The 15,597-nt window shown below is 42.0% G+C and overlaps 1 protein-coding gene across 1 annotated transcript in view; it reads left to right on the top strand.

The window, feature by feature from the left end:
• Nucleotides 1–10,681, top strand: part of LOC126456789 (acylcarnitine hydrolase-like) — a 62,757-nt gene extending 52,076 nt beyond the window's left edge. Inside the window, exon 8 of the mRNA XM_050092575.1 lies at nucleotides 10,519–10,681. Coding sequence (XP_049948532.1) covers nucleotides 10,519–10,681 — 163 coding nt within the window. The remainder of the gene's footprint in view (nucleotides 1–10,518) is intronic.
• Nucleotides 10,682–15,597: the final 4,916 nt, after the last annotated feature.

Raw genomic sequence — 15,597 nt, 5'->3', positions numbered from 1 at the left:
TTTATAATACATTGGAGAGAAAGCAAAAAAAGAGTTACTAAATGAAATTTTCCAAAGAATAATTAAGTTGCTTTCTGAAAATGGACTTCTCTAAATTTTGAGAAAACACACTACATTCAGTTCTGTACAATAAATAGTCATGCAAACAACTGACGTAGCACTTGAGCAGGAGTCAGTAAGCAGGGTAGAATGCTCGAAATTTTTGAGTGTACTTATTGATAAAAACTTGAACTGGAAGCATATTACTGAGATTCTCAAACAATTAAGTTCAGTACTTTTGCTCTTCATATAATTACTAATCTTGGAGACTAACACATCAACCTTCTGACATATTTTACATATTTCCACTTAATAGTGTCATATGGAATAATTTTCTGGGGCAACTCAGCACATACAAAGAAAATATTTATTAGAAAAAACGAGCAGTAAGAATAATATGTGGTGTTCACCCACACACATCTTGTCGGCACCTGCTCAAGGACGTAGACACTTCAACTACGCCATCATAATACATAGTTTCACTAATGAAATTCATCATAAATAATCCGTCACAATTTGAACAGAATAACCATGTACATACATATAACTCTAGAGGTACAAATAACTGTTGTTGTCTGTTGTCAAAAGCTGTCAGTAGCTCAGAGAGGAGTTGAATAAGCAGTAGCGGAAATTTTTGATCATGTGCCGAAGAACATAACATGTTTGACAGGTAGCGAAGGGATTTTTAAATCTAATTTAAAATCATTTCTCCTGGAAGCGCCTTCAGTTCCTTTGTCGGATTTTTACTTAAAAACTGGCAGACATTAAAAAAAAACCTTCATTTCTAACAGTTGTTGCATAAGTAGGAATAAAATGATAATGTGCTCATTAATTTTAACACTTATCATGTATATGTATTCTGTAAACTGACCCCTTCCACATCACATCGATAAACGAATAGTGCAGTTGGACTATGGAACATGCAACTAACTAATTTAGAGTGTAAGGCAACGATGCAGGGCTGTCATCAGTTTGTCATCCTGCAACCTGTATATCAAAGAAGCAATAACGGGACTAAAAGAGGTGTTTAAGAACAGGATTTCGAAGTGTAAGTCGCCAAAGTGGCGTCAACTAAAAAGAATTACACCAAGGAACCAGTCTACGTGACGCGAGGCCCTTGCCACACGACATTTCATTCCATTTCAGATCAGGATTAAAATTCAAGGTGAAAGAATATCAATGATAAAATTCACTGACGAATTTGTTATCCTCAATGAGTGTGAGAAGTAATTAGGACTAACAGAATTATGTGATTAATAATCTACTGAAATCAAAATATGGAGTGAGAGTAAACCAAAGAAAGATGATGGTGAAGGCGAGGAGCGATAGTAAGATGAGCGATAAATTTAAAATCAATATTAGGGACCACACAGTGCACGATGTGAAGGAATTCTGTTGCCTTGGAAATGCAATACCACATGAAGGACAAAGCTAGGAGGATGTAAGAACCAGACTAGCCAAGCGAAAAGCGCATTTCTCATTTAAACAAGTCTACTAATATCATAAATGCCTTAATCTGAGGACGGGATTTCTGGGAATAAAGGTGTGGAGCTAGGAATCGTAGTGAAATTATTTATAAACTGTGGAAAACGCCATTGCAGTTAAAGAAAAACGTCATCATGACTTTCCCAGAATTGCCACACCTGTTGTTTCGTCTACTCTGTAAGAGTTTCGTTGGAAAGCCCTTACACATCCTCCATACGGGCAATTTAGATATTTTTGGAGCTGTGAAGAAAGACATTTATTGCAATTGATTTGCTTCAGACCAAGAGGTGAACACCTAGTCACTATCATGGTGCTGTCGGCAACTGCAAACATTTTCCATGATGGCACTGAATTTAATTAGCTTTTTTTTTCGTTCTGTCTCGATTATATTTGACTGTATTTGTAGATGCGCTATGAATTGCATGAATTGCTGTGGTGCTGCCATCTCTTTATCTGGAGAACAGTCGCAAGTGTTATATCTGTTTCATAGTTTCTTTCTGTGGGTACTTGTGTAGTGTGTACTCGAGACCAATAGTAGTAAACAACACAGCAATGGCTCCATTATATGTGAAATACTCTGAAATTAGCTGCGATATAACTAAATTTGTGGGATAACCAGGTCTTCTTCTGCTATGTCAAAGTATAGCGACAACCGTACGTTGCTTTGACTCAGCTGAAACCATCCCATTACCAGAGATCATCGAGGAAGAAAAATAATTAATATCACACTATCGTGGTGATCTTGTTGTTATTGGGAATTGCTCAATTATTTTCAACAACACGTCTTGTCCTTACTTTCTTAGTATTAAGCACCTTATTCTGTTGAACTATCCATTTTTCTTTTCATACGAACTGTAACAGGAAGTGCAGAAGGTCTCCAAAGAAGTTTCCATAAATGCTCTCATCTATTACCTTTCCAGAAACATTGGTGCATCTAATCCATACTGCAAGAAAACACTTCCTTCATCTAAGAATTTATAACGGAAGAACAGTACCTTTTTCTTCACTAGGCCCATGTGGTCTAGTCTTAAGCTAGCAAGGCCACCACCTGCACAATACAAGAACTGTGTTCCTTTGGCTCAGTCACATGTTTTCAGTCTCTCGAAGTCGATAGCTGTATTTCACGGCTCTAGAAATATCACTACCACCCTACATTTAAGGGGAAACCATGCTTCTTAATTCTACAAACGCAAACCTAAGCTTGACTCAGTAAACTCTTCCGGGCTAAGTTGCCGTGGTCGATCTGTAGAATTTCTTCTTCCTGACGTTTCGTTCTCAACTACGGAGAACATCTTCGGAGGTGAGTCGACGACTGGCTGCTAGGAAAAAAAAAAGAGATGGGGCCCCTCCACGCCCGCACCAACGTGGTGACCAAACCAAAAGTTCTACTGTCACCTCCGTAAACATGTTAGTTGTCTAGTATGTGGATCACAGGATGCTGGGCTGTGATGTTGTCCGTGCGTCTGGGTAAGGCTACGCATTAACACGGTCCATCAGGTGATAGATAGTGGACGAAACGCGAGTGAGGGTAGCGATTTGAAGAGCAGAGGAAAAAAAGTGCCATGGCTCGTGCCGTGGGAAAAAAACCTCTGCGACAGTGGGATGGGTAGTAAGAGCAGTAGTGGCTTACTAGCTGCGATAGTTCATGCAAGGTTGGATTTGTTAGTATAGGTATCATGCATCATTACCATGACAAGCGATGGCGATGTGTCCCAGTTGTTGCTGCTGCTGCATTCCTGGAACAATCAAGATCGTTATACAGTAGTGGGAGATCGGCCATAGATCATCTCACTGTGTGGGGGATGTGTGGAGCTTGTTTGCATGCAGTGTACGGTACGGCTTCCCTGTGTGGTGCCAGTTATTCGGCAGTGTACTCCAATCCAGCTGGATATCCAGTAATGGGTCTGATTATCAGGGGCTCGCCTGTGCCGTTATGTTTGCGTATGCTTGGCCATAGATGTTATGTCCTTACAAGTATGTCTTTTGGTCTTTTATGTTTCCATCTATGGTTGTGGTCGTAGTTCCCCAGATTCAGAATAAACGGGTTCTGCGAATGTCTGGAGTTTCTGTATAGTCTTGTGGTGAGTTTGTGGATTACCTCCGTGAGAGTCTCAAGTCGGTATTCCCGGTGAAGGTTCGCGATGTGTGTGTATCGTGGAGCATTGCTTATGATTTTGAGTACTTTGTTTTGTATGAGCTGCAGACGGCGCAGACGTGTAGGCGCAGCGTATCCCCAGACAGGAGCTGCGTACGTCATCAGGGGTCGGATAAGTGTCATGTACATGGACCTCGACACCCTTCTGTTCAGTGTGCTACGCCTGTTGAGCATAGGATAGAGCTGTTTGAGCCTCGCGCTAGCTCGGTTGGTCATGTGTTGTATGTGGTCCCCCCAGAGTAATTTCCGGTCCAGCCAGACACCGAGGTATTTGACTTTCTCACGGAAACGTATTGGGCGTGCATGTAGAGTTATTGGTCTGCAGTAGAGGTGTTTGCGCAGTTGCTTCGGTCTTCTAGTGAACAGAACGGCTTCGCACTTGTCGACGTTTACTCTAACACGCCATTTCTCCAACCAAGGCTCGGCCACTCTGAGTGCAGTCTGTAGGCGTGACGTAATGTTTGATGGTTTCCAATCTTGCGCAAGGATGGCTGTGTCATCCGCGTATATTGCCATCATTGTGTTGTGTGTGGTTGGGAGATCGTTTATGTAGAGGTTAAACAGCAGGGGCCCTAGGATGATTCCCTGGGGTACTCCCGCATGTATACCGTGTTGTGTTGATTGTTTTCCCTGCACGTCAGTGTTGAAACTCCTGTCTGTGAGGTATGAGTGTATTAGACGCAGCAGCCCGTCAGGGAATCCCGCGTCGCTGAGTTTGCGGATGAGGCCGTTGTGCCATAGACGGTCGAAAGCCTTTTCGATGTCCAGGAACACTGCCCCTGTAGCTTTGTTTATGTTGAAGCCATGTGTTATATGTTCAATGACCCGTAGGAGTTGTTGTGTTGTGGAGTGGTGATTCCTGAAGCCGAATTGCTCCGGTCTCAGGATGTCATTTGTTATGCAGTGCCTAGTGATGCGTTTGAGAATCACCTTCTCAACAATCTTACTGAGCGAACTCAGAAGGCTGATGGGTCGGTAATTTTGTGGAAGGCTGTGGTCTTTCCCCGGCTTCCTGAACATCAGGACCTTGGCCATCTTCCAAAAGGCGGGGAAGTGTTGGTGTTTTAGTATGGCATTCGTTATGTGTGTTAGGTACTCAGTTGCTTTATCCGTGAACTCCTGGAGGACACGGTTTTGAATGCCATCATGACCAGGGGCTTTCCTAGCAGCGGAATGCATTATAGCCCAGGAGACTTCGGCTGTGCTAGCATGTCGAATGTCGTCGCGCAATGGTTGGGCTAGAATGCGTGTAACCTCTTGGTCAGTAGCAAGTGTGAACACTGGATCTGATGGTACCAGGTTCGGTGTGAATGACGCTGCGAGTGTTCGAGCCATTAGTTCTGCTTTCTCTTCCGCTGAGTATGCAGGTCCGTCAGGCCCTTGAAGCGTTGGGGTGTATATTTTCTCCCTGGTGAAATGTCGGGCTAGCTGCCACACGCCAGGTCGTGCGGTGTCCAGCCCTTCGAGTTTTTGATTCCACTGTTGTGTTCTATGTGTCTGTATTTTATCGTGTATGATGCCCTGTAGTCTGTTAATGTGCCGTTTGAAGTACGGACGCCTGGTGCGCTGCCATTGTCTCCTGAGGCGATTCCTCATTGAGATTAGGCCCAGGATTTCCTGGGGCAGGGCCGCACTGTGTTGTTGTGAGGTGCGATCAGGTATGGTACCTGCCATTGCGTCCCGGACGGCGTTAGTGAGGGTTTCCACTGCCTCGTCAATTTGTCCTGTTTCGTTAATTTCGTGTATAGGTGGGATGTGGCTATCAAGCGTTTGCTTGAACAATGTCCAATTCGCACGCCCGTAGTCCAACATCTTGCGTTGTTCTGTGTGCTGCAGTGTTTCCTCGATGTATAGTGTTACAGGTTGGTGGTTTGAGGGCAGATCGTTTTCAACGGCAACGTTGAGTGTCGCTGTAATGCCCTTGATGAGGGCCATGTCTATCACGTCTGGCCTGTGTCCCCTCTGATAGGGAATGTGCGTCGGTTCAGCCAGCGCTAGTGTAATGTAGTTTCTACCTAGCGAATGTTCGTACAATTTTTTGCCGTTGGGATTTCGTATGCGTGAATTCCATTCTGGGTGTTTTGCGTTCAGATCTCCAGCGACTATTACTCGCGGTGAAATGTTGAGTAATGTGCTGATATCGCGTGTTGAGATGCCTACAGGGCTGTTGTATACCGATATCAGCGTGGTGTAGGCTCCGTTGAACTTGACTCTGACGGCCGTAGCCTCGATTTTTTCCAGTTCGGGGAGCTCAATGTTTGTGTGCTCAATGTCTTTGTGTATGACGATTGCAGTTCCACCTGCCACGGCGTCGCCCGGTCGGTCGGTACGATAGACACAATAGCCAGGAAAGTTTAATTGTTTGTGCGGTTTAAGTTTAGTCTCGTTCAGTAGCGCGACAAGGATTCCCTTGCGCTCCATGAACGCGGCAAATTCTGCCCTTTTGTTGTGGATCGAGTCTGCATTCCAGAACAGGATCCGTGATAGTGTATGCGGGTCTGCGTTATGGGCCGGGTGTGGTGTATTATTCATGTAAGAGTGTGAAAGAGTGTTGTGATGGCAGTGTGTATGACAGCCCAGTATTGCCCGGGTTCGGCGCTCATGAGCTGGGTGATGAGTGTAGTGACGGCCATCAGCATCTTGGTAAGGATTTGAACGGTCGTGTGTCGGGGGAATAGTGTTTCCAGTATTCCCCCAGGTGGTGTGCTGGTGTTGGGTGTGGCAGCCTGAGGTGCTGCTGTGGAGTTAGCGGCCGCTTGTGCGGGTATTGATGTGTTGTTAGGTGCGGCATTTGTACTTTGTGGCAGAGGTTGTGGCGCCTGTGTTACTTCTGTGGTGAGGGGGATGGTAGTGTGAGTTACAGTCTCGGTGTCTTGTTGACTGTTTTCCTGTGTGTTGCTGTTCCGTTGTTGCTGTGTGGCATGTTGTGGTGGATTCGTGTTCCCCGCCCTGTGTTTGCGTGTGCGTCTATTCCTCCTCTGGGCTTGGGGTTCGGGGGGTTCTTGTGTGGGTGTGTTTTCTTGTATACGATGCGTTTCTTCGCAGAGCGTGATTTCCGGGAGTGGGGTCGTGTTGTTTGGGGGCATAGGTGTTGGTACCGATGCTTGCTGGGTTTCAGGTGTTGTCTGTGGTTGTTGTGTGGCTGTTGCAGCGGTTGTTTCACGTGTGTGTGTAGGGCGCTGAGGTTCCGCAGCCTGTGCCGTCCCGCCAGGGTGTGCAACCGTGGCAAACGTTACGCCGTTCCTTACTGGGTTCGGCGCTGGCCTTGGACGTGGTATGTCGTACAGTACCCTACTTATGTCTCGCTTTCGCTTCAGCGCCTGCTAGGAGCTGGGGCCGCCGCTTATATAGAGATCGTAGGGGGCGTCACCACACGTCACATGGCGTCGATGTGCAGCTATCTCTGGCTATCGTCTGTTCTCTCGATTGCAGGCAATCGATTGTCACGTGATTGATGCAACGTCGACCGCCATATCTTATCCAATTTTAATCCTTCTTCTTTACGATTAAAATTGTATTGATGTTTGTGGATTTCAATTGCCTCTCTATACATACGTGTATAATAGTGCGACGTCCTTGCTAGCACGCTTGTTTCACCAAATTTTATGTCGTGATCTCCATCCTTAAAAACATGTTCCGCTACTGCCGATTTGTCGATATGTCCCAAGCGACAGTTTCTTTTGTGCTCCGTCAACCGTGTATTGATGCTTCTTTTTGTAGTTCCTATGTAAACCCTGCCGCAACTACACGGAATTTTATATACCCCTGGGGTGGCTAGGGGGTGACGAGCATCTTTTGTTGATCTTAGGCATTCACTAATTTTCTTAGTAGGTCTAAAAATGGTTTCTACCTGAAACTTGGCTAGTACTTTTCCAATGCGATCCGTGATATTATGGATGAACAGAAGAAATACTTTTCCAGCTGATGGTTGTTGCTGTCTCCGATTTTTAGGCATTTTTCTATTTGGGTGAAGTGCTCGATTAATCTCGTTTTTTGTATAACCATTTTTCGCAAATGCCATTCGTAAATGGTTTAGTTCTTCTTGTAAGTAGCCTGGTTCACAAATGTTATTGGCCCTATCCACTAGTGTTTTTATGACCCCCCTCTTTTGCCTAGAGTGGTGGTTTGAGTTCTTATGGAGGTAGCGATCGGTATGTGTACCTTTTCTGTAGACCTTATGGCCTAAGGTCCCATCTGCCCGTTTGATAACTGATACATCCAAGAAGTTAAGTTGTCCATTCTTCTCCTTCTCCATAGTAAATTTAATCTTTGGGTTGATGCTATTTAAGTGTACCAGAAAATCATTCAAGTCTTCTTCCTCATGATTCCATATTACAAAGGTATCATCCACATACCGATACCACTTCGAGGGGCTTTTTTTGGCCGACTGCAATGCTTGATGTTCAAAATATTCCATGAATAAATTCGCAATTGCGGGACTTAGGGGGCTTCCCATGGCTACCCCATCGATCTGCTCATAAAATTCACCATTGTACTGAAAATAGGTTGAGGATAGACAGTGTTGGAACAAGGCTACTATATCAGTAGGGAACATATTGGCTATATGGGAGAGAGCTTCATCAACTGTCTGCATTGATCTCCCGCAATGCCTTCCTTTCCCCTTGAGATAGATTGCTGCTGGGTGGCTTAGCTTATTAGCTATTATAGCTATTATAGTTGCCGCTGACAAGGGAAATGTTACTGTTTTAATGAATACTGAGGATTATCACAAGAAGATCAGTGATCTCCTGGAACCCAGCACATACAAGTAGTTGAAAAAGGATCCCACAACGAATGTGCTGAATGCCACCAAGCGTCTGATAAAACAGTCTTCAATTCCTACAGAAGTTAAAAAGTATCTTTGTGAAACGGAGGCTTATCCTCCGAGATTATATGGATTACCAAAGATACATAAACCTGATGTTCCTTTGAGACCAATAGTCAGTGCAATTGGAGCTCCTACCCAAGAACTAGCCAGACACCTTGCCTCTTTGTTACAACCTCACATAGGCAAAACTGAGAGTCATATTAAAAACTCTCTACACTTCATTGAGAAATTGAGGGAAATTACTGTCGGTCCTAATGACATACTTGTCAGTTTTGATATAGTGTCTTTGTTCACGATGGTTCCAGTTGATGAAGCTCTCTCCCATATAGCCAATATGTTCCCTACTGATATAGTAGCCTTGTTCCAACACTGTCTATCCTCAACCTATTTTCAGTACAATGGTGAATTTTATGAGCAGATCGATGGGGTAGCCATGGGAAGCCCCCTAAGTCCCGCAATTGCGAATTTATTCATGGAATATTTTGAACATCAAGCATTGCAGTCGGCCAAAAAAAGCCCCTCGAAGTGGTATCGGTATGTGGATGATACCTTTGTAATATGGAATCATGAGGAAGAAGACTTGAATGATTTTCTGGTACACTTAAATAGCATCAACCCAAAGATTAAATTTACTATGGAGAAGGAGAAGAATGGACAACTTAACTTCTTGGATGTATCAGTTATCAAACGGGCGGATGGGACCTTAGGCCATAAGGTCTACAGAAAAGGTACACATACCGATCGCTACCTCCATAAGAACTCAAACCACCACTCTAGGCAAAAGAGGGGGGTCATAAAAACACTAGTGGATAGGGCCAATAATATTTGTGAACCAGGCTACTTACAAGAAGAACTAAACCATTTACGAATGGCCTTTGCGAAAAATGGTTATACAAAAAACGAGATTAATCGAGCACTTCACCCAAATAGAAAAATGCCTAAAAATAGGAGACAGCAACAACCATCAGCTGGAAAAGTATTTCTTCCGTTCATCCATAATATCACGGATCGCATTGGAAAAGTACTAGCCAAGTTTCAGGTAGAGACCATTTTTAGACCTACTAAGAAAATTAGTGAATGCCTAAGATCAACAAAAGATGCTCGTCACCCCCTAGCCACCCCAGGGGTATATAAAATTCCGTGTAGTTGCGGCAGGGTTTACATAGGAACTACAAAAAGAAGCATCAATACACGGTTGACGGAGCACAAAAGAAACTGTCGCTTGGGACATATCGACAAATCGGCAGTAGCGGAACATGTTTTTAAGGATGGAGATCACGACATAAAATTTGGTGAAACAAGCGTGCTAGCAAGGACGTCGCACTATTATACACGTATGTATAGAGAGGCAATTGAAATCCACAAACATCAATACAATTTTAATCGTAAAGAAGAAGGATTAAAATTGGATAAGATATGGCGGTCGACGTTGCATCAATCCCGTGACAATCGATTGCCTGCAATCGAGAGAACAGACGATAGCCAGAGATAGCTGCACATCGACGCCATGTGACGTGTGGTGGCGCCCCCTACGATCTCTATATAAGCGGCGGCCCCAGCTCCTAGCAGCCAGTCGTCGACTCACCTCCGAAGATGTTCTCCGTAGTTGAGAACGAAACGTCAGGGAGAAGAAATTCTACAGATCGACCACGGCAACTTAGCCCGGAAGAGTTTACTGATAAAGACGCCGGCCGTGAAAGCCTACATGGAATGATTCTAAGCTTGACTGTTATGCCAATTTAGCCCAGTAGTCGCTACATTAAATGGGTTATCACAATGTCTGTGTGAGGTTTATTTCTTCGATTGCACGTTACTTCCCAGTCATTACTGGTAAATACCATGAACCAAGAGAAGTCTTTTACTTTTAAACAAAAGAACAATACAAATTAGGAAACATTTGATGAATATCCTGCATTATAAATATTGTAACTCATCATTTTTTCATCTATGTACAGCACTTGCATAAATGTTTATTAGCATTCAACTTCAATGAGGAAAAATTTCGTTACAGGAATCCTACGCCAGATGAGGACCCTGTCATAGAAGGAGGTTGGCCACGCTTCAATGAATCTACTGCATATTACTTAAACATCGACGTCAACATAACGCTTGAACAGAACAGGAATGCTGAGAGGATGAACTTTGTGCACTCAGTCATCCCACCATATTACTGATACATGATGGTCAAACGATATAATCTCATTATTGTGGATGGTCGCTGGCAGCAAACACATCATTTCATAAACGTTTTAGATATCTTTCTGTGATATGCAGTAGCACATATTGTGATGTCTCAGCAAGTGCTCTCAAGTTTTAAAATGTTTGATGTTTTATTAAACCCTTCTTATAGCGAATTCTTGCTGCCATTGCATCCTAAATCAAACCTTTCCTCATTCAGAAATTATCAATGTGTGGACAATTGTTCTTTTTTCCTATATAAACTAACTAACCACTCTTATTGTCAGTACTGTGGAATGGTTGACACTGCCATACATTCAACAGTCAGTTCCTCCAGAATTACAAGTCTCCAGATATGGAAGAAATTTAAATCAGCAAGTTTGTTATCAACCACTGTTGACAAAATAAGTAGCGAGAAAATAATGTGTATGAACGTTAAAACATTTCCAGTATCCAAGACAAGAACTCTCACAAGGTTCATACATTATTTTCTAAACTACATCTTCAACGGGGGAGAAGAGTCTATTTATAACCTGGAACAACGCTTGCAGAACGAAAAACAAGAAATCATCAACAACAAGTGGATAAGTTTTGACAATTTATACAGCTTATTTAAATGTTATCCTTAAAACCAGTGCAAAAGTTTTGTGATACCTATTGCTGAATAAATTTATTTAAAAAAAATGTGGTTAAAGTGATGTTGTAGGGCATAAGGAAGTAAGTTTGTAACTCAGCAAAGGAATTTTTTTTCATCTTTGTATTGTAACAAATTCTCAATCATGTAACACAGGTATGTTCTGCAATATTCGATATTGTTCATATGTAGGAGCGTGATCTATCAGTAATAAGTTCATTACACTTCAGAAATAAGTTCCTTCCATTTCAGAAATAAGTTCCTTCCATTTTGTGGGTTCACTCCGATTAAAAAAACGAAGGACGAAATTACTGTGAGTGAAACTATCAGCAACGATATATTCCTGCTTGTCACAAGTATTTGACCTTTTTTCCATGTATGTCACTATTTCTGAGAGTGTGGTTAGGCAGAAATCTGAGAGTACAGTTTAAATTGTTGTGAGTAGAATGAGCAGCAATGATACACACATCCTTGTCTGTCACAAATATTTGGCTGTTTAATTTCGAATATATCTCGATTTCCGATTATGTGGTTAGACTGACACCTAAGAGTACAGATTAAAAAATTACTGTGAGTAAAACGAGGAGCAGTAGTATTTTACAGTCTCGTTTGTCGACTAGTACTTCGCTGTGTATTCGGAACGTGTTACGATTTTTGGGGGTATGATTAAGTAGTAACCTAAGAGCACAAATTAATACAGCTGCAAATAAAACGAGCACCAATCACATTTATATTCTTGTTTGTCTCCAGAAAGAAATTTTTCACTCTGCAGCAGAGTGCGCACTGTTATGAAACTTCCCAGCAGATTAAAACTGTGTGGTGGACCGAGACTCGAATTCAGGACCTTTGCCTTTCCGAGGCAAGTGCTCTGCCAACTGAGCTACCCAAACCCCACTCACGACCAAACCTCACAGCTTTACTTCCGCCAGTACCTCCTCTCCTACCTTCCAAACTCCACAGGAACTCTCGTGCTCAGCCAGGAAGTTTCATGTCACCGCACACTCTGCTGCAGAGTGAAAATTTCATTTGGAAACACCACACAGGTTGTGGCAAAGCCACGTCTCCGCAACATCCTTTCTTCCAGGAGTGCTAGTTTTCAAGTTTCGCAGGAGAGCTTCTGTGAAGTTTGGAAAGCACGAGACGAGGCGCTGGCGGAAGTAAAGCTGTGAGGAAGTGTCTTGAGCCGTGTTTGGGTAGTTCGTTGGTAGAGCACTTGCCTGCGAAAGGCAAAGATACCAAGTTCGAGTCTCAGTCCACCACACAGTTTTAATCAGCGAGGAAGTTTCAGTCTTGCTTGTCACAGACGTTTAGCTTCGACGAGTGCTTAACGCCACATTCGTAAATTTCGGAATTTTGGAATTTCAGCCGAGTGCCAGGCATACTTCCAATTTTTTTTCGGAAGCACAGAGTAGAAATCTCTCTGGAATGAGCATTCAGTTGTGCAGAACAGATTTTGGGTTGTCAAGATACACAGCCTGCCTGGTCATGTGATGGTACAGATTTGTCCGTAACATGTCCTGTAAATTCTGAATGTCATTTACGTTGTTATAGTTGGAGTCATGAATGATGGCGGTCGAGTTTAGACTTATTCCGTGCATCTCCGTGACGCGTTCTCTGACAGCCAATGAGCGTTGAATAGTGTTTCCAGCGCTCTGCTGTAAATGACGTAACCAATGCTAGCATAAAACGCGATCGTAGCGAATTATTTATGGAATTTTTATTCCATTTGTTGTGGCTTGTTAACTGTTAATGGTGGTGGTAAGCGACAATTTCTGCACAAGCAAGCAAGAGACATAATTTGTGGTATAAATGCTTTCATCAAGCGCAGAGCAGGTGTATACGCTAACTGCAACCATTGCTTGGAACTGGCAACAATGCAATCCCTATCCATATCTCGTGAATGGACGTAGCTAGGACTTTATCAAAGGAGGTGTCTGGTTTGTTCCAGAGGATCTTAAAAGGCTCATATTTTTCATATGTTATTCATTTATTTTAAAACCCATTCATTTATTTTTAAGTCTATGTGCATAATCTGTTTCTGGGCACCCATGATACAAATAGCATTTGGTTTAGAACATTAAGGAAGAAAAGCTTGCCGAAAAAAGAACTACATGTTTCTCAATTCTCTTTCTGTCTGTCTGTCTCTCTCTCTCTCTCTCTCTCTCTCTCTCTCTCTCTCTCTCTCTCTCTCACTCACTATTATTCCAAGAAAGTTTTGCCTTCTACTTAACCCTACCATATTCTCTCTGTGAAAATACCGGGACCCTGAAAAGCTGTGATAAACTAATCAGCAGTTCTTTACATACTGTAACATGTATGGGCCTCAGTATTAAAAACCGACTCTGTTTAAATTTCTTGTATAAATTACGGGAAAGTATCAAGTCAACCTGCTATTACTGTAACTAACATGAAAGCTCTGTGGCCTTCAATATCTGAACTTTGATTTAATAACACCCGTTTAACAAAACATGTTGACACAGGAATGTTTCACATTTTTAAACACTAGTTTATATGAAAAGAACATATCGTAAGCAGAATGTCTAATAATGTGTGAAATACACTTCACAACAGTTTAAAAATTTTATTTATTTATTTACTTAGTTACTTTTTTGGCGAAAAAAGAAGAAGAAACCAACTTTCGTTTGTCTCATTTACAGTGCTGCAGCCTGCACAATATCGAAGTTCCCACTGTGTGCAATCAAATAGTGCATAGCATTGCTAATTTTCTATTAAACTTCTTAACTAAGCTTTTTTTCTTCGAGGAAAGGTTATTTTTATTTTATGTTGGAACAAAAGGTGCAGTTGAGTGTAGACGTAACAGCAGTGTTCACACAAATGACAACACACCGCATAACTGCCAATAAGACTACTTAAACTTTGTAGTCTGTTTCTGTGTCCACAGAAACTGCTAAAGTGTTATAATAATAAGTGGGATAAGAGTCGATCCCACACACCTCACTGCAAGAAACTGCAAAAATTATTTGCTTTTGAAATTGCAAATAGTGTCAACAATATTCAGAAGATATTTGTGTCCCAGTTCAAATTCCAGCGACATGCGAAACAGAAGCCAAAAAAGGGACTGTCTCACTTTCTTTACAAGACGAATTCCAGCCAGCAGGTGTGCTTTAATTGTTCACTGACAACAGGAAAAGAGGCGACACTGAAATTAAATTATTCTGCATTGTCGTTCTTTCATAGCACAGTTACGTTGAGTAATCTGATTTGGTCAGTTCATTGCTCCATGTTTAAAGGAGAAATCCTTGTGCTCATGTGCCGTGTTTAAAGTACGAAGCTTTGTGCTCTTGTACAGTGTAGTACAACTGGAACTGGATACTGTCTTTCTTTCTTTCCTTTTACAATTTTTTTCTTTGTGTTTTGACTGTTGGTTGACAATTTTGTAAGTGCCTTAACGTGAATAACAGTGGAAAAAGCAAATGTGCAAAAATAAGTGGGGCGGTAATTTGAAAATTATCTAAGGAAAGGCGAGAACGGAAAGCCAATGTTCTAAAAACGCTTGGCAGACTAGATCAATTTTTCGCAAAAAATGTTGCTGGTTGAACTTTGGGTTCAAGTAGTATGGATGATATTTCTGGCACTGAAACTGTTGTAAAAAAAGTAAATACAGATGAAACAAGAGTTAAAAATGAAGAAAAGCAAATTTTTCCTGATTTCGAGTTCCTTGAACAACTGTCAAGTCAGACATCACAAAAAGAAATAACCTCGTTAGTGATTATCCTGCAGAATGGTGTGTCAATGAATCAACAATCGACATTCTCTTACAATGCGGCATTAATCAAAATTTTAACAGTGACTCTTCTAATTCAAGAAGATCAATAGGGGATAAAACCAGATATTTGAACAAAAATTTATTTTACCGCAAACCTTTAAATGGTGAATCAACTTTGCGTGAATTTCTAGTATACTCCTGTAGCACCCATGCTTTTTTTTTTTGTAACATGTAAATTGTTTGGAGATAAGGCCACTATTGCTTCCAATGGTATTGCAGATTGGAAAAATATTTCTAATATTTTATCTCATAAAGAGAACACAAAAAATGCTGAGTTTTCACTCGTAACGAGAAAAAAGTCACTTGGAACAGCAGATAACCATTTCAAGCCATATGATGAGACAGAAAAAATGTACTGGCGCCAATTGTTGAAAAGGGTGTTTGCAGTAGTGAAGAAGCTAACAAGTCATGGACTTCCCCTTCATGGACACGTTGAAAGATCCCATTCATTACAGAATGGTCAATTTATGATGTCTCTTGAACTTATAGCC

The sequence above is a fragment of the Schistocerca serialis genome, chromosome 1 (genome assembly GCF_023864345.2).
Source record: "Schistocerca serialis cubense isolate TAMUIC-IGC-003099 chromosome 1, iqSchSeri2.2, whole genome shotgun sequence".
NCBI lineage: Eukaryota > Metazoa > Arthropoda > Insecta > Orthoptera > Acrididae > Schistocerca > Schistocerca serialis.
This window is presented reverse-complemented; position numbering and strand designations above follow the sequence as displayed.